The following is a 20680-nucleotide window of genomic DNA, read 5'->3' as shown; positions in this document are numbered from 1 at the left end:
TCACGTAGCGAAATCATGCAGTAACCATCTGTATGTTTCTTTCGCCATAATGTTAATTACTTTTGAATATGTTAATCTAGAAAATCTAGAAAATAATCTAGAAAATTAATATATATGTGTATTTTATATACTTTGTTTTATTTATTATCAACACTATAAGATTTAATCTTGATAATTTTGATATTATGATTCTGATTTTATAATATTAGTGTGATATTGTTTGCACTGCAGAGAGTGAAAAATAACTACACAATAGAACGTTAAGTCACTCTTTATATAAACAATTTTATCTAATTGATTATTCTATTTATATTTATGCGATTATATGTTACCGATACCGGGTTAAATCACATTGCATTTTTAATCTTATTTACAATTTAAACTTTCCGCATTTTTATGTAACACATTGCGGTATATTCGTCGTATATTAATACTTAGAAAGTCTCTACAATTTCGATATTTAGAAATTCCATTTCACATAATGAGGAAAGTTAAGATTTCAGATAAATTTATTTAACTGTTTTAATTGAATTGTTATTTTTCACAAATATACTACACAGATTTTGTTTTAAAAATTTAAAAATTTAGCTTGTAATTCAAATTATTAATTTGATATTTACTTATAAAAAATTAATTATTTGTGATAAAAATACGTAGAAATTATTCAATAAATAATAAATCGCTTATTGGATTATTTTTAATATAATTTCCTCTCCTTCCTCTTTTTTAATGTACATTTGTTTCATTTACGGGAAATCTATTTGTTTCATTTACGGTATATACATTTTTGTTTCAATACGGCATTCTCATTCTCGACCACAAATAAACTAGAAATCTTTGGATTGATTACGCAAGTATCGCTTGTATTATGTTTAGTGCTGTGTCCTTATTGCAATTCTTTTTCCGCATTAATCATAAAGTCAAAAGCGAAAAATATTGACTTTATTATGCAAATGCTTATAATATATACAGGATGAATCACAGCGACTATATCAGCAGTTTTTTGAGGACACTACGCATTTTCGTGAAAAATGTTTTATACAAAAGTTGTATGGCTCCAAGTGACGCATTACATAACAATATTATTATGACCTTGAATGGCGTTGTCAAGGTTAAGTGAAGGTCACCTTCAATTTCTTAAATAAAACTTCCTATTTTTTATTACATATATTCTTGTAGCTTATATTTTATTAATAAAAGAAGTATGTAATTTGCAACATATTTTTTTAAAGCAACTATGTGTTTTCTTTACACCAATTGATTGGTTTCATTATTCTGTGCATAAAAGTATTAAGGTAAGAGGTGCTTTCCAGCAACGACACAGTGCGACACAGAGTATCATTCTATCTTCTTTCAATACGAGTGAACAACAAAGATAGAATGATACTCTATGTCGCACTGTATCGTTGCTGGAAAGCACCCAAGATTACCGATAACCGAATGTTTTACAAGATATTTTGTATTTTATGTCAAAACACTGTAAACTTCAAGTCTTATAACTCAAAAAGTACTTAATAAAAAAACATTTCATTATAATGTTTTGGAAAGCTCTCGAGGTAAGCTACATGAATATGCAATAAAAAATGGGGAGTTCCATTTAAGAAATTGAAGGTGACCTTCACGTGATCTTGACAACACTCTTTAAGGTCATAATAATACTACTATATAATGCGTCACTTAGAGCCCTATTTCCTCAAATAACTGCTGATACGGTCGCTCTGATACACTCTATATGTGTATATATGTACATATACATATATAATCCTTACCCAGTTATACAACCAGCATAAGTTTTATTTAACAGAATATAAAGTCGCGTTAAAGTTGAATAAAAGGTTTAACCACAACATTTGAAACTTAGCATAAAAGAATAATATAAAAATGTTTGCAAAATTATTATTTTTAAAACATATAAATTTTTCATCCATAAAATAATTTTTATAAGCCTCGACTAAAGAAATTTGCAATAACTTATTCATATATATATAAACTTATGAAAATTATTCTATGCATTAAAACATTTATTTTCGTGCGTTTTATATATGATAATTTTCGTACGCTCATTTTTGATTTGTAATTAAAATTTTAATTATGACCTTGTGTATATATAATCTTCTCTTTTCATTCAATCATTCTCTTTTCAGCATTTGCATATCTGTATGGTAAAGGTTAAACAGTTGCACATAACACAACAATAAACGCAATTCGATGATATGCTTCATTTCCTTCGTCACTCCCCCCTTCCTCACTTTTACTTTGTCATCTCTAGCAACTCTGTCCACTTTACCAAATTTGATTAAACTTTTTTAAAATAATGTATTGTGTAATCAAAGATTTATTATTAAAATATTTATGGGTATAATAAAATTTTCACGCACTAATTATATGAAAAAAGTGGCCGTCATTAAAATTGACCAAAAGTATGGAAAAGTGTACTTTGTGTGATGCCGATCAGAAATTTAAATTGGCATGACCTTCAAAATATGCTAGTTTTTAAGCTACGAGCACACAGTTTTCTATTTTTTGTCTAAAAATGAGCAAAAATATTACATTTATGCGGGCTCGTAGTTTAAAACTAGTATATTTTGAAGGTCGTGCCTATTTGAATTTCTGATCGGCATCACACAAAGTACACTTTTCTATAGTATGGTTCAATTTTAACGGCGGCCACTTTTTTTATATAATTAGTGCGTGATCCTTTATGGTCAGAAGTCGTATAATACATCAAATATAAAATCTTTCTTCTATATGTAAACTTAAAAAAGTATAATTTATTGAGAAATATATATATTTTCCCTACTACTTTCCTGACTACAGTCATATTGAACATCAGAGACGAGAAATCATGTAACTTTTATCTTGCAAAATACATTAAATAAATTAGTTTCTCAAAAAAATATATATGTATATAGCATTCCATGTGAAAAGGGTCCACCTAAAAATAAACTGCTTGAAATTTTTAAAATAATCGTGAAAATCTGTTAGTGCACATATTGTATGATTAAAGCTTAAAAAAATAAGTATTATATGCCTTACAGCCAAGGTATTGGAGATAGAACGTTTTAAGAAATTTTTCTTCTTTTGGTATTTTTGTAGCTAAAATTACAAAATATACAAAATTTTTGTCGATATGATTTTTTAAGGATTTTTTCCGTACTTTCAGATGAAAAGGTTAATTTTACTGAAAAAAATTTAATAGTATGAAAAGAATCAATTTTTTAGTTTTAAGTAAATAAATGAAAAATTATATCCACTTTTAAAAATCTGAAAAAATTCTCAAAAATACTTCAATATATGTAGAATATGGTCCCATAAAGGAATTTTGGGATCGCAATGGGATCCACTTGTAAACGAATATTTTTTCCAAACGAAATTGGAATTTCAGCCAAATTTCAGTCAAAAACTGAATAATATCAAATTTTTAATCAATTTAATTATTTAATACTACATAAATAATATATTTTTAACAAATAGCTATAAAATAAAAAATAATTTTGGAGTCTTTTTTATATTTTTTATATTTTTTATATATTTTTTGTTTTTATATTTTTATATTTTTATACTTTTTATATTTTTATATTTTTTGAACTCATTTATTTCTTCCTTTTTTTGGAAATAAGTCTTGTTTCTCGTCAAAACTAAATTCTTTTAAAATTAATTGATCGTTTGCAGGGAGTTTTATTTAAGAAATTGAAGGTGACCTTCACGTGATCTTGACAACTTTATTCAAGGTTATAATAATATTGTTATGTAATGTACCACTTAAAGCCCTACAACTTTTATTCAAACATTTTTCTCAAAAAGCCTTTATTTTCGAGATATTTTACTGGTGCCATACTTTTTCCTCACCCTGTATAATTTTTTGATGCATTACAATGTATAGTAATCTTATCTATATTGTTTATAATCATTATGTTGCAACATTTAAGGTCTCTTGTGTTATCGTATCTACTTTGATATTCAAAATTCCACTTAAATATTCATAATTCCGTATTGCATCCGGCATAACTCCGGAAACATAAATATTGCATAAACATTAATAACATGTGCAAAATGTTAATTTGAATTGAATGAATAATTTATATTGGGCATTCAATGAAAGAAAAAACGGCACAAAAAAAATAGAAAAGAATTGTGAACTAAATACTTATAATGCAGCTAATAAAAATTATCGAAGTGCTTTAAAAAAAATGAAACTTGAAGTTTGTATTATTTAATAAAATTTTAAATTCTTTTCACTCGTTTTATATTATTTAACAATTTTTGACAATACAATTACAAACATTTTTTAAAATTCTTTTAATTTGATTTGCTCTCCAGTAGTTTGAGATATCTTTATAAAGAAATCGAGCGAATTAAAACATTAGAAGAAAGAAAATTTTACGGTTGAGCCTCTTCCATTCAACAATCACTATATATTCTTCATTAAGAATACATAACTTGTAAAAACTTACCATTAAAAAAAATGGCGCCAAGTATGGGCACGCCAGTTACAAAAAATTACCCATTGCAAACCCATATAGAATCGTCCACATTGCAAATCCATGTAGAATTGTACTACAAGAATAATGATATAAAAAAATTGCTCCATGTGAAAGTAGAAATTTGCATCAGTGAAAAATTAAAGTTAAAAACCCATATAGAGTCGTATAATTATAAATTATAATTATATAGATTTTAATGGCAATACGTTTTGTTTTGTGTTCCACCTTTTTTCTTTTCGATGGAGTGTTCTACCAACAGACGTTCGGCATGCCAATGGGCTCTCCGCTCTCCCCTGTCATCTCTGATATAACACTACAAGATTTGGAGGCGAGGGCGATCGAGACTTTTCCATTTAATCTTCCCTTCTATTAGTCGTCCTTTAAAATTCATAGCTTCCAATCTTCTTGTTAATTCAATTGCGATGATAGATCCAAAAGAGTATCCTACCATTACAAAATCTTTCTCATCTTTCAGTCTTGATGATATGTGCTATAAAAATATTGTAACAATTCACGATAAACTTTTATATCAATTTTATTTAAAAAAATTATATCTATTATACTTAAAAATATATACATCCGGGTGTCCCATTTTAAAGGACCCACTCAAATATCTCAGAAACACTGCGTTAAATCAAAAAATGTTTCCTACAAAAGTTGTAGGATTTCGAGGGGGACATAACATAGTAATATTCATATGACCTTGGGCGGCGTCTCCAAGGTCAAGTGAAGGTGAGAATAAATTTTTTTAATGGAAACCCATATTTTTTATTATAACATCTTTTTCCACTAATTAATTTGAACAACTTTTATCTGAAGAATTTTTTTATTTTCTTCAAAATTCACCTTCTCACCTTCACTTGACCTTGGAGATGCCGCCCAAGGTCAAATGAATATTACTATGTTATGTCCCCCTCGAAACCCTACAACTTTTGTAGGAAACATTTTTCGATTTAACGCAATGTTTCTGACAATGAGATATTTGAGTGGGTCCTTTAAAATGGGACACCTGGTATATATATATATTTTTTTTTATTGTATAAAATGAATTTATTAATACGATCACGATACCTTTATAAGATAATCGATCATCTCCGTTATTGTGTTTAGAGCGTTAATATTATTTATGGTACACTGCAAGGATGTCATCGAAAATTTTATATTTGATGCTAACAAGGAACATGTCACAACTGTCCGGAACCGATTTGATTCTTCTTCAAATATGTTGTTAAATACACAAATAAAAGACACGTATTTTTTTATATGTGCGGATATTGAGTTTTAAGGGGTGAAACACCCCTTTAAAGAAAAACGGTATTTTTCTTTAGGATCGAATATCTGGTAAACTATAAGAGGTAGAAAAAAAAGACGTACAACAAATTTTAATGGCTTGAAGAGTACTTTAAAGTTATGAGAACAAAATTTTTTTAATTTTATTTTTTTTTAAATACCACCATTACTTAATTTTTTTTTTCAAAATAAAAAAATTTTGCCGAAAATAAATCAAGAAATAGCAAAATTAATTGATTGAATATAAAGCAATTAATAAATTAATTTCATTAATAGCAAAATTAATTTTTTCTTAATTATATTAATTATTATTTTATTAATTTTTTATTAATTTAATTAATAGCACAATTAATTTATTTAAATTTGTTTTAATTCCGCAAACACGACCAGACTGAGCATCGATTCGCACGTAATTCTTTTGATGAATCGACAAGCGACGGATCGCATTCGTGCGTGCTCAGAATGTGCGTTGAAACAATAATGCTGCGTCTACACTAGAGCATGCGTGCGCGCAAATCGTTCGTGCGCGAAAAATGCTCAAGTCAGTACGCACCTTTATATATACGCATATACATTTATGTATATCAATTGTGACAATACATAAATGTTTAAAGAAATATAATGAAAACAAAAGATGGAAAAATTGTAAATGTACAATTTTAAAATAAATAATAATAAATACCATAATCATAAATATATTGATAATAGGGGAAAGTTGCCGATATTGTACCGGCTCTTAAATTGTACCATTTCTATATTTCATAGAATCCCCGAAGGCCTAGCGCCACTTGTGTATTATGCGAGGTTCACCTAACGCCATAAGGTTAGTACACGGAAGCGAATGTTTGTCCACGAAAGCATTTGTTTAAAAAGATCAAATAAAAGTTTTTTTAGTTTTAGAAGCAAGTTTTACCCACTTTTACATAAGGCATTTAAAAAGTTTCAATAGGTGTATTAATTTAACTGCTTGTCATTTTTATACTACATTAAAATTGGCATATTTGTATGGCATAGTTTAGACATAGCCTCACTCTGTGTATATTTTGCTACCATAATTTGAAAAACACGACTAGTCTCTTAAATCGTACCACCTATTAGTTGCCTATATTGTATCGGTACAATTTAGGAATTGTAGGATACAATTTCTCTTCTTTTTCTTGTGCTAACATTATTCCCGGAAAAGAGTACATCTGTGACTTTTGTTCTCTATAAAGCGTTCATTTGATTTCTTTTGTGTTAGCTATATTAATTTTTTGTTTTAATTGAAAAACAAAGTTTTGTTTAATGGTTGTTTATTTCTTAATTAAATTTTAAAAAATGAAAATGTTTTATTTTTGTAATTTCAATGTTTATTTTTTAATTAAAAAAATTTTTTTTTTAGTTTTGTATAGGTACAAGCTGTGATCTTAATTGATTTTTAAGTTAAGTTTTTAGAAACGAAAATGTTTCATTTTTGTAATTTTAATGTTTATTTTTTAATAAAAAAATTTTTTTTTTTGTTATATACACGAACTGTGATATCAAGTAAACATGTATTTATTCAAATTGTTTGTATTTTATTTTTATGCCTTCACAGTTTTTAATTAAATCATATCGGTACGATAAAGGAAACACGGTACAATTTGAAAAACCCTATGGTACAATTTTGGCAACCAGTTGCCAAAATTGTACCATTTGCAGAGGTTTTAAAAAAGACGAATCCGCAATAGAAATTGTTGTGCAAAAAATCTCAAAAAAATATAAAATATTACCAACAGATCAAAGATAAATCCCAATCAGTTTATAATCCATTTTTATTAAGTTTCTGCAAGTTATGAAAAAAAAATTGAAAACTGGTCCAATATAGGCAACCTTCCCCTATATATTTTACATATATTTATATAGTTATATATCTCATTTACTTATTATACAATATTATTTTATACTTATATATTAACTTTAATTATTTTCTTCATTGTTTATAATTATATTTCTGATATCTTAAATGTTAAATTGACTATTATAATATTTAATTTCAATATTTATATAAACATTGAATTACATTTATGCAATATTTATTATACATATATACATATGTATAATATAATATACATTGTTTATATAAACTAGCAAATATTAAAACACAGATATATTAATTAAATACAAAATATTAATATATATTGTACATATAAACATTAATATTTTGATATAGTCTATAATTTATATTTAATTAATACATTTACATAACATTAACAATAATATAGTAATTAATATTAAATTACTAGTTTATATTAATTCTTATAATAATTACAATTTTATTGTTAATATATGTAAAATTTTATATATTAATTATATTTAAATCTGTAAAAATAACAAACATTATATTAATGAGATTAAATGCGATAATAATTTTATGCCAAAAATATGTATTTTTGTATGTTTATTCTGTATTGTCTAAGAAATTGTTTTATATTATCTTAAATATATAAAATTGGTGAGTAATATTGCCGTGAATTTATGTTTTATTTTTTATGCATATACAAAACTTAAAAATTTTTTTATTTCACAAGATTGTGCTTTTAAAACTAATTATTTTGTATTTCTTTTCTGTCCACTCATATTTAGTAAAGCATTTCTGTTCCATTTGTATTTGCTGATCGTATATATCATTGAAATAGAAGCAGGTTTTATTTTATCAAAATCACATCAAAATGAGAATGTATTTTATTAAATTTAGTACAGTTAAAAAAAAGTTTCTTAAAGAATATTAAATATATAAAATATATAAAAAAGAAAGAGATATATAAAAAAGAAGAAAAGTAAAAATAGAAAAATGTGAAACGTTATACTTGTACAAAAATTAGTAGAACAAAAATTAAACAATACATTTCTTAATGCGTATAGAATATACAATTTTTTGATTTAATTTTTCGAATGCTTTATTTCGAGAAAAGTCATTTAATCTTAAATGTTAAAGTCAAAGTATTTTTTGGAAACTGTTTAATCATATCTTGATTCCTATTGATCTAGTACAATCAAATGAGACTCTTGTTACGTGTAACCTTGTAGATTTATTTACATGACATCTTATGTATTTCATATGTTATCATATCGCAAAGTTGTCAGTCTCCGACAGTACTTTGAAGAAGTGAAATCAAGATAGAGCGACGCACTTTTGGCTAAAATAACGTTTGTGATTCAACAAACAGGTAAGTCAACTACAGAATATTTGGATATTTCTTTCAAAATAAATGTATATAAAACTATGTATATAGAAGATATACTTAAAGAATAGTTTATTTAGTTTCTAAGAAAAAATGTTCGTTTTCATTTCAACAATTATCTCTATTCTCTGCATAATATATAGTTAAAAACATTTAGGTGTGGTAACAACATATTTTAAATTATTTTTTCCTATAACAAATTAAAAATTAACAAAAAATTTTGTATGCCTTTTGTTCAGTTCATTTTATCTCTAATGAATATCGAGAGTTAATGTGTTTTGTAACATTATGTTAAATTAAATATGTCATAAATATGAAGAAAGAAACAAATATATATTGGATATTAATTCTTCTAAAAAAAAACCGTTTATAAAACTATAAATGCTAATAGAAAGTAAAAGTTTAGTTTGATTTGCTCATAAAATTTACAACGACAAAATTTGAATTAAGTTTAATTTTGCAACAGCTAATTCTTTGTTATCCGTTTCATTACTGTAAACATGACTTATAAGTGACACATATAATTCTGATGATAATAACATATTGATAAACATACATGAAATTATAACGGAAAAATTTAGTTATTAGATGAGATATTATTTTATACATTTTTGTGCAAAACTTAACATTATATACTTCGGATTTTAATATTTATGAAAAAAAATTTTGTTATTTTTTAATTGAATTGATTTATATAATATTATAAAATACACAAGGCACAGAAAAATATAATTGAATTAAAATATAATAAGAAAACAAAAAATTATAATCTTGTAATTTTTTAAAAATAAGCTTGTAAAATGAACATTTTTTTATAGATTTTTCAATTTGAAAATCAGAAATACAAACAATATAACTATAATGCTAAAACTATAACTGATAACGTTAATTTAATATTTGATATTACAAGTTAAAATCATATTACATTTATTGGTGATTTTAATTTATCATTTATTCAGTTTCAGTATATAAATAATATATTATATATATTATTGTTTTTCAATTAATTCTATTTACTACAATTTTTTGTTTTATATATGTACTATAAATTAATCAGGCATTGGTTAGTCCATTGAAAATTGGAAGTAAAAAAACATGATTGTCAAAATCGAATATTATACAATATTTAAATTTAATTTAATTATAATCATAATTTAACGGTTATACAGAATTTTAATAATTTATTTTTATAAAAATACAAACATTGCGTTCATTACATTGTTAATAAATAATATTTTGTTAAACAAAATACATGTACTCCTCGTTTCGTAATTTTATTTGCACGGAAGGAAATGAGAAAGTCATAATAAAGTCGCAAAAAGAATTAGTACTTAATAATTTGTTACGATAATATATAGATAAAATATCGATAAATTAGTTCGAAGAAAAAATTAATTTTTATTTGCATCAAACTCTTAATAAAACGAAGAATTTAAATAGCTTTTACCTATCAATTTGCTTCATGTTGTAGAAATTAAATTAATAGGAAACAACTATTTTTAGGACCAAGTGCGTTATTCTTCGAAAAATTGATCAATTACATATTTAAATAAATTGTGTATTTCTTTCTAAATGTTGCTATAATCATTTTTATGTATTATCCTTTTTTCACAAGATGCGTCGACGTTCTGCATATTCTTTTCTTTAACTTGTTCCTTATTTTTGTTTTCTGTTTAATTACTCTTATTATTAGTAAAGAATTTTTTTTTCAGATATCTGAAACGAAACCTACATGATGTTTCTAAAATGGTCATTATATGTATTATTATATATTATTGTAATGGCAACGGCCAATTTTGCCAATGAAAACGCAAAAATTAAGTGCCACAACGCAAAGTACCATTTATCGAAAACGACCTGTATATTACCGATTCATTATAACTTGAACATAATACTGATTTACGGAAACATGCTTCGTGGCGAGTTAAATGCCACTTTTTATATTAGTTGCGCAACATCAAACATAACTATACATATTTCGAAATACATGTATATAATGCAAGTGGAGTTGAAGTCGATTAATGGAATAAAATATATTCCAAGCTATAAATATACTTATCCTAAGGATTTCGTAAATTTCAATTTTGCTGAACATTTATCGCCTAGAAATAACTTAGATTGTGGAGTTTACACTCTGTACATGAAATATGAAGTCTTATTAACTCGTCAGCTTTTGCGAACTAACTATATAAAAGAAAATGGAGATAAAGGGTAAGTAAATAATAAGAATAATATATATTAAATGTAAGCTAATATGTGTGTGTGTGTGTGTGTGTGTGTGTGTGTGTGCGTGCGTGAACAAAAATGTGTTATGTTTACTAATTTATCTAGAATAATGTTTATATCACATAAAAATACTTAAGTAGTAGAACTTAAGCAGTAAGCGTAGAAAACTTACAAATAAAAATAAGAATATATTTTTATATCCCTTTTATAATTTACATTTTTTTTAACTGTATTTACATAACGCTTAAAAAATAATATTATTTGGAAGTTATCTAGATGAATCGCCATATAATTTTATCTTATATCTACATATTTTATATTTTATTTAAATATTTTATCGTTTATTCAGATATATTTGAAAACAAAATCATTTTTATTTTATCTAAGTTAAATTTACATATTTTTATCTTATCTTTATTTAGCTAATTTTAAAATCATTTAAGCACAACACTGGATATGCCAAATAATATATTTTGTAAACATTATTTATAAATTGTTCTGGTATATTCTGTAATCTTTAATATTTTTATACAACAACTGATGAAAATTTGTCGTTATCTAATTTAAAGCATTTGTCTTTAAAATTTAGGTGGTTATTCGCAACTTTAATCCAACCCAGAAATGCTCGACAATTATTTCCGTGTTGGGACGATCCGAAATTAAGAGCCACTTTTAACATCACAGTAGAACACAATATAGAATTCAACGCTTTATCGAATATGCCGATACAAGGATACAAACCTATAAATAATTCCATGATGCGTACACAGTTCCACATGACACCTAAAATTTCTGTAAACGATGTAGGAATTGTAGTGTCCGATCTGCAACGAGTTCTTAATTCCACGGAGAATGTGATCAATATCTGGAGCAGATCGCAATTGATACCCCACGTGAAATTGGCGCAAGATGTTGCTGGAAATGTAACTATGTATTTGGAAAAGAATCATTGGAAGATGTTTTTGAAAAGAGTTCCGAAAATAGATTATGTGGCTATTCCGAATTTCGAGTACAAAATCAGGCAGACTTGTGGACTGGTTCTTTACAAGTAATATCTTTATTAAAAAAAAAAATTATAATTATAGTTTATTAAAATATAATATTATTTTTTGCTTTCAAAATTTAAAAATTCCAAACATGAATTTTTCTACATATATTTTTTGACTTTTTGATTATTTAAGTAGAGATATATGTGTATTGCAGCATTTAACTATGTTTATTTAGTCTGAATTTCTCAAATTTTAGAAATATATGCTTATATTAATACTTAAAATAATTTATATAAGTTATTTCAATAAATGATGGTAACCTATGTAAAATACTATAGTAAAATTACAAAAAACTTACACATATATCCTAATCACGTAAGAGCCATTTGATATATATAGACATTTAATATTCAGTGATATTTTACTTATTGTATCAAATTAAGAATTTAAATTATCGTTGATTTGGATTAATGCTAAAGCCATGTGTTTATTTTCTTATAATTGCATTCATTGTATGAGTGGAAAAGTTAAAAAAGAAATCAAAATTAATAAGAAAGTTTCTATTTTATATTAATTTTTTCTTTCATTTCAATGTTAATCAATTTATGTGTATTAAAATGCTGTTTCTTTTTGATATTATTTGAACTATGTATATATAAAATTCCTATAATAAATTTGAACTATATATATTCTTTGAATAAATATACATCATATTTAATTTTTATATAAGCAAACTAAGCAATTAGAACAAAAAGTTTCGACATAAACGCATTCATTTACGTACAATTTTCAGTGAGACAGAAATTATCTACAATGAAGAATTACATCCTGTTGAGTTTAAAACTAAAATAATGCGTTCAATAGCTTATGATATAATACATCATTGGTTTGGTGATTTTTTCAATCCGTCATGTCGATATTACTGGTGGTTAAACAAAGGTTTCATTATGTTCCTCGAATCACACATTCTCGACAAGGTTGTTTTACACTTCTTAAACTAATTATAAAAATATTTCGTTTGATATCATGTCAGTATAGAAAATATTGAAATTGTCATTTGTTAAAAGTAGAGAACATTCCTATACATATATATTTTTTAAAATTTCTTACACCATCTTAACTATTTAAAAAAATGTTAATAGAACAGTTAACAAGTATATGTAAATTATGTTATTATAATTTAAATAAATCTTGCACATATATATTTAATTTTATACTCCAAATAAAAAAAATTACACATATTACTCGTAAAAATACTATTAAATTACTTTAAATTATCTAATATAAAATAGTAAAGTTTTTTGTTTTAGAAATAATTGCATTATATTAATTCATATTGTTAATCCAAGCTTCTTTTTCTGTCTGCAGACATTTCCAGATTCTCGGATGATGGACTTGTTCGTAGTTCAAATTCGACATGAGTCTTATTATTTATATCCATTTGCTATAAACAATTATAAGGAATATTCGAACTATATATTTAAAATTAATTCACTTTCTCCTTTTCGTCATTTTATAGGTATGTTTGCATGTATATTTGAATTATAATGTAATTCGACTATAATATGTATGTATATACACTATAAAATGTATATATGTATTTACGAATATACAAATATAAAAAAGAATTTGTAAATAATATGATTTAACAATAGTTAAATAGCTGGTTATATAAATATCTAAGAATAGATTAAAAAGTTCTAAATATGAGTTATTTCTTACTATATTAGCCATGTTTATAAATTTATGAACGATGGGGATTGTAATTTATTTATTTAAACAGAATATTATATATGTAATTACACATACTTTATATTTTTATTTCAGGAGTCGCAATATGGCGCATGCTAAAAAGTGTAATTCCACCTCACGCATTTTGGATGGGAATTTACATGTATTTAAACAAGTAAGTAATATTTATATTGTAATATAATAATTATATACAGACGCACACACAGGAAAGTAAATACAAAATAATAGCAAAAGCATATCCCTAAAAATTTTTTTCTAATAAAGAGTAAAAACCATGTGCTGACATACATGGAAGTGTATTCAATGACTATGCAAACTTGCGTAAGTAACAAACATTAAAAATGAAAAAATTGTTAAATATTGTTCAAAAGTTAACTTTGTTAATTAATAAATAAAGAAAAACAGATATAAATATAATAAAAAAACGCATATACATAAATATTTACTATACAATTAAATGCATATTTTAAGCTTTTTTAAATATAAGAAAATTAATATAAAAATAGGATAATAAAAAAAAAGATAAAAAATAAGATAAAAAATAAGATAATGAATTTAAGGAATACAATTACACACACACACACAACAGTGATAATATAATTTTTATGCAATTTATTGATACATAATTATTTTTAAAAAATGTGGATTATTTTTGTACGATGTGTGTGTATAAAAATTATTAGAAAATTATTTCGTTCTTTACTTCATCACAGTTTTTCAACACTTATCACTGACAATCTGATTAAAACCACTTGACTTTCGTGAAAATCAACATTAATCAATGTTACAGCTATGCTAGCTGTATCAATGAAAATAAAAATCACTAGCCAAAAATTATTTTAAACCAGTGTTTTCTTTATAGATTGTTGGATACTGAAAACGATGTCGCAAACCAAATTTTACTAGCACTTTCAGATTTTTAAAATAATTGAGATTTAATGTATAAAAAATTCTCTTTATGCAATATTAAAGATTTTTTTTGTAAAATTGGTTTACATTATTTGGAAAGTTTAATTATGAATATGTTGTTCATCCTCTATAAAATGCATTTTTTTTATTTCCTCATATCTTACTTAGTAGCCATGTTATGCAAGATTCAAGCTGGGAAATATTTTTTATATAGAGATGTTCCTGAGAAAAAAAATTAAAAAAAAAATATATTTTTCTTTAAAATTGATTTTATCATTATTTGTTCTTCTTTAGATCATACAACTTTTGTCGGAAACATTTTTTTGAAAATGCATTTGTTTCGAAAATTGAAGGTGGACAATTAAAATGAAACACACTATATACATATACTTTCAATAGAATCTCTCAATAAGTTAACACTATGTATGTGTATCGATAATTCTAAACTACAAATTATGAGTATGTATTATATGGCCTCATTATAGATGGAATATTTGCTATTTCAGCAAAACTCTGTATTTAAATCCTTCCTAACATGACTAAAAAATTAGATATCGAAATAAAAAAATGCATTTTATAGAAGATGAACAATACATTCATGACATCTGATAAGAATTTATAGATAACGTTAACCTTTTTCACATAAAATCTCAAATATCGCAAAAAAGTCATTTTTTGCATGTTAAACCTCAATTATTTAGAAAACCTGACGTACTGAAAATTGGCTTACGGCATCGTTTTCAGTATCCAAAATTATATGAGAAACACTTTGTCTGATTTAAAATATTTATAAAAAATATTTTTTTTAAATTAGTATATTTATTATCATAATTTTATATATACTATTTGAAATCAATGATGTATGATATTATTAATTGTCACAATTTTTAATTTTGCAGATTAATTTCTCATGCTACGGCGAATCCCAATGATCTATGGAATGTTATGCAGCCTGTCATAAATGAATTAAATTTTACTGAGTACAAGTTAGACGTAAAAGAGATGATGAATATTTGGACTATACAACAGCATTGTCCCGTGATAAATGTCATACGATATTATTCTAGAGATCGCGTGAAAATATCAAGAGAGGTTCAGGACGAGAAAGATCAGAAACCATATTTTATACCTGTGACATTTACTAAAGAATCAACAATCAATTTTAACATAACTGCTTCAAATATTGATTATTTAACTCAGTCAAATCCAAAGTTAGAAATTCAGTTTCTTTATCCAAAGCGATGGATTATTGTCAACTTACAACAAATTGGTAAGTATTAAATTAAAACATAAAGTTAATATATACTCTTACTCTTTTATTATGCAATAAATATATTTTTTTCATTTATTTTGTTTCTTATATTCTTATATAAGAATTGTAATTATATTGCACATATTATAAATAATAAAATATTCTTTTAAAGTATTTCGCAATATTTCTGTAAAATTCATGATTAAACACACTTTGCATATAAATATTATTTTTCCAGTTATAATCAGTTTCTATTTATACAATTCTTTTAATACATCAATCAATTTTTCAAGACTTTATTCTTTTATTCAATTATCGACAGAAAATTATTTTATAATTAATAATATATATATATATATATATATATATATATATATAATATATAGTTTCTATTATATTTACTATAAAATATATACATATACGCCCCATTTCTAATACAATTTATACGCCCTAAAACATCAGAAAATAAAAAACATATATACTCGAAATATTTCTTATTACATATATTGGCAAAAATTATCAATCAAATTTATATTATTATTAATAAAATTTATTAATTTATATTATATTTATTATATTATGTATTTATTATATTTATTATATTATATTTAATATATTTAATATACTACATATTTATTTTTAACAATAATATTGTTAGTAAAATTTATTATCATATAATTATTAATAAAATCTATATCTCGTATAACAGGATATTATCGCGTCAACTATGATACTGAAAATTGGATGATAATTGCGCGTTATTTGAATTCTGAAAAATATTCAAATATACATGTTCTGAATCGTGCCCAAATCATCGATGACGCATTCCATTTAGTGACACAGAGAAAACTTAACTTCTCCATATTTTGGGAACTCTCGAGCTATTTATGGCAAGAGAAGGATTATGTAGCATGGTATCCTATGTTCAAAGCTCTGGAATATATGTCGAATATTATTCCATTTTCAAATGCTCGAGACCAACTTCCAGAAGTATTCAAGGTATTGCCAGTTATAAAGTTTATCGATAAAATTATGTTAGAGAGATCAAAAACATTGATAAGTATTTGATATTTATTAAAAATATTTCAAAGTAAAAAAAATTGAATATTTATTGCTTACATTGATATTTGAAATGCAATAAACTAGGTATATAATGTGCATTGACAAATTTATGTATATAATAAACAAAATTATTTTTAAGTGTCTGTAAAAAAAAAAAAAAATTCAATTATAAAAATAATGTTAATTAAAAATTTTCATTAGATTATAAAATACTTAAAAATCTGACATGTAACATGCAATGAACTAAATATGCATTAGTAAATTTATATGTGTAAGTATATAAAACTATCTTTAATAATCGATATGTAAATAAAATATATAGGAAAAATTAATTAAAAATATACCGTCTTAGCATAATATAGCATAAAACATAAAATACAAACAAATTAATTAAAATTAGAAAATTTATTTTAAAGATATATTACAAACCTATCAAATCAAAAGTTTGAAATATAAAAATATATAAGAAGAATAGCATAATTACATTAATGTAGTATGTTTTTAAACACAGAAATCTTATTTATTACTCTACAAATACATTTTTTAATAAAAACTGAGTTTTTTAAATGATTTTAAAAGAATATAATAATAATTATCTCATTTGAAAACGCGTGTATTACATAATAATGTTGTACAAAATTGAAATTTTTATTTGTTATTATGCATGCAATAACTTAATATTTAAAAAAGAATTACATAAAAGGATATATTTTCAGAAGAATATTTAAACAGTACACAACAACGATTATTTAAGAGATTGATTAATTCGGAGAACATTTCTTAAAAAAAAATTATTTTATTACATTCTAAAATAAAATTGTTGTAATAAATTAGAATGTATACAATAAATTTGCTAAGATGTTTCAGTATAATAATAATAAATATATATGTTTATATGAATTCTTTTACTCAGGATAATCAATACTGCAAGCTCTTAAAATATTTACTATTTTACCTGAAATATTCTGTATATTATATTTGTCTTTGTAAATAATTTAATGGAAAAATATTTTTTATTATCAAAATGCAGACAATATTAGGGAAAATAAGAAGCCTGTTTAGGCAGATAGAACAGAATATATACGATCAAATGGCACCCACCAAAAAAGATGTTGATAAATATTTAAAACAGGAACTTGCAAAATGGAGCTGCATTATGAATAATACCTTATGTATGGAAAAGGCCAAAAGTCAAATGAAATTGCATCTAGAAAATCCTGTAAAAAATAAGTAAATTTTAATTTAATTATTATATTTTTGTATAAACCCCTTTTTTAAATTTTTTAAGTATATTTGATATGTTATCAAAGAAGAAAGTTCATATATAATTATACATGCATAAATGTATGTATATAATTATACATATATATGTATGTAAAATATGTCAACTTATATATAAAATATATATATATGTATAAATGTACATATAATATACATACCTATATGTATATACATATACATATGCGTATATATGTATATGTATTTCTTATATATTGCATAATTTATGTTTGTATATATAAGAAAAATAATTTTTTATGTAAATAGATCTCAGGTAATATTCTGTATAACAAATATAAGGTAGAATAGCCAAAAATGGAACGATTTACGAGATATTTAATATTTTAATTTTACATAATTTGATATAAAATAAAAAATATTTTTGCAAAATTTATTTAATTATTCTGTACATAAAGTAATAAGATAAAATTATCAAAAATTAAATATTTTACGCGATATTTTGTATTTTATATTAAAATATGTCAGATTAGGATATAAAATAACTTGTTCAATTTTATCTTTATAATTTTTTATGCAGAATGTAACAAGGAATCTATTTACATAAAACAGTTATTAGGGTAGTGGCATTAAAAAAATTGAATTGATTATTGTTATTTATATTTCATATTATTATTATTATTATTTATATTTATTATTATTATTATTATTTATATTTATTATTATTATACACATATATTATTATTTATATTTTAATATAATTATATATATGTATATCTGATTATATTGAATTTATTTTTTTTTGATTTTTATAAATAAAATGACTATATGCTAATTATCGATAATAAATATGTTTAGGCTCTTAGCTTATGACCGACCATGTTGGAATTGTATATATATATATATAACGTCAGAGGCGAAAAAACATACTCTAAAAGTTCTTAGATGCTATTTCGCAATAAAAAGATATTTCGATGAAACATTTCAGATGGTTTCAGCACACTCTTAACATAACTCGAAAACTATTCTTTTCGCTTTATAATCAATCAACAGCTGTAAAATGACTGTAATATGAGGCCTAGTCCTTCTGGCCTTTGTACATGCGCAGTCATTCCGCATGACAAAGTCTGATAGTGAAGTCACGATCATTTATTTACGGTTGTTGGTTGAGTGTCAAGGGAAATAGTTTCCGAGGTATTTTAAAAGTGTGCTAAAGCCATCTGAAGTAGTTGTTGTATCAAAATATCTTTTCATAGAAAAATGACATCTATAAGAATTTTCAGCGTGTACTTCTCGCCTCTGACGTCAATCTAATATGGCCGCGGCGAGAACCCAGGAGCCTTAAACACTAAAATATTTATATTCTGTATGTCGTAGAATTTTGCTTGGATGGGAAAAATGGACATATTGTAATAGTTTAAAATTGGACGATACTGTATGGCGCAATGTATTCTTCAGCAAAGCAATTGAGATATACAAAAAAAAATCTGATCATAAAATAGTGGAATTCTTTAGTTGTTCCGAAAATCCCGAACTTATTCTTTATTACCTGCAGGCTTTCACACCGTCATTTATACATTTTTTGATGATAAAGAATAAGGAACGTAAAATACAAGAAGAAGTAATACATCGTAAAGTTTATGCTTTCACATTTAATATTTTTCTTTCTACTCTTGCGAGACATGCTAAGAGCACCGCAATACTTAGAGAAATATTGGACCATTATAAAAATATGGATGTCAGGTAATAAGCTTTTTTTTTATAACAATATATTGCTTATTATAATCTTGAGAATTTATTATCGTTAATTAAAAATCTCTACATATTATTTTGTTCTCATAGATTAGTCACCATGAATGTAGTAGTATTAATTGTACTGATTAACAATGCATATTCTGAGAGACAACTTGATCAGGTAAATTTTATAAATTTCAAAAAAATTTTATAAACTTTTTATTGTGCTATTAATTTTTTATCAAAATGTTTCAAATGTCTTATATCGTATATAACGTACGTTTTTTTCTTTTTACCTTAGATATCTTACATATGCATTGATATTTATGTTAATAATTCGAAAAATTGTCACACTTGCTTTTTATAAACTAATTATATAAAATTACTGCCTAAATAAAAAATAAAATTTATTTTAGATACAAAGATTTGCAATGAATAATGAGCAATTTACTTCGAGTGTTGAATACAAGTTAAGAGAACGTTCTGAGAAGCTGTTCAGTCAGGTGAAATTTTATGAAAATATGTATGCAAACCCTTAATACA

At 24.3% G+C, this 20680-nt stretch overlaps 1 protein-coding gene and 1 long non-coding RNA gene across 2 annotated transcripts; one reads left to right on the top strand and one right to left on the bottom strand.

Annotated features, from left to right (window-relative positions):
* Positions 1 to 4318: 4318 nt before the first annotated feature.
* LOC145945731 (uncharacterized) lies at positions 4319 to 5712 on the bottom strand. Its single transcript, XR_014426900.1, has 3 exons — positions 5556 to 5712; positions 4710 to 4974; positions 4319 to 4557 (listed from the first exon to the last, which is right to left on the bottom strand). It is a non-coding gene; the product is annotated as an uncharacterized LOC145945731 (long non-coding RNA).
* A 7412-nt stretch (positions 5713 to 13124) lies between these two features.
* Positions 13125 to 20680, top strand: LOC145945597 (aminopeptidase N-like). The gene is made up of 9 exons (XM_083054655.1): positions 13125 to 13169; positions 13561 to 13711; positions 14020 to 14098; positions 15753 to 16123; positions 16815 to 17104; positions 18198 to 18397; positions 19781 to 20146; positions 20246 to 20318; positions 20554 to 20680. The coding sequence occupies exons 1-9, from the start codon at positions 13140 to 13142 to the stop codon at positions 20674 to 20676; spliced, it is 1683 nt and encodes a 560-aa protein (XP_082910781.1). The 5' UTR covers positions 13125 to 13139; the 3' UTR covers positions 20677 to 20680.

Source organism: Prenolepis imparis, unplaced genomic scaffold (assembly GCF_030444845.1).
Source record: "Prenolepis imparis isolate NDT839.2.m4 unplaced genomic scaffold, iyPreImpa1.0 SCAF_14, whole genome shotgun sequence".
NCBI lineage: Eukaryota > Metazoa > Arthropoda > Insecta > Hymenoptera > Formicidae > Prenolepis > Prenolepis imparis.
This window is presented reverse-complemented; position numbering and strand designations above follow the sequence as displayed.

Excerpts from the sequence above, each read along its gene's own strand:
- LOC145945597 (XM_083054655.1), top strand. The coding sequence starts at position 13,140 with ATGTTCCTCGAATCACACATTCTCGACAAG. Across the intron at positions 20,147-20,245 it reads TATAAAAATATGGATGTCAG|ATTAGTCACCATGAATGTAG; the intron begins GTAATAAGCTTT and ends TTGTTCTCATAG. Across the intron at positions 20,319-20,553 it reads CTGAGAGACAACTTGATCAG|ATACAAAGATTTGCAATGAA; the intron begins GTAAATTTTATA and ends AATTTATTTTAG.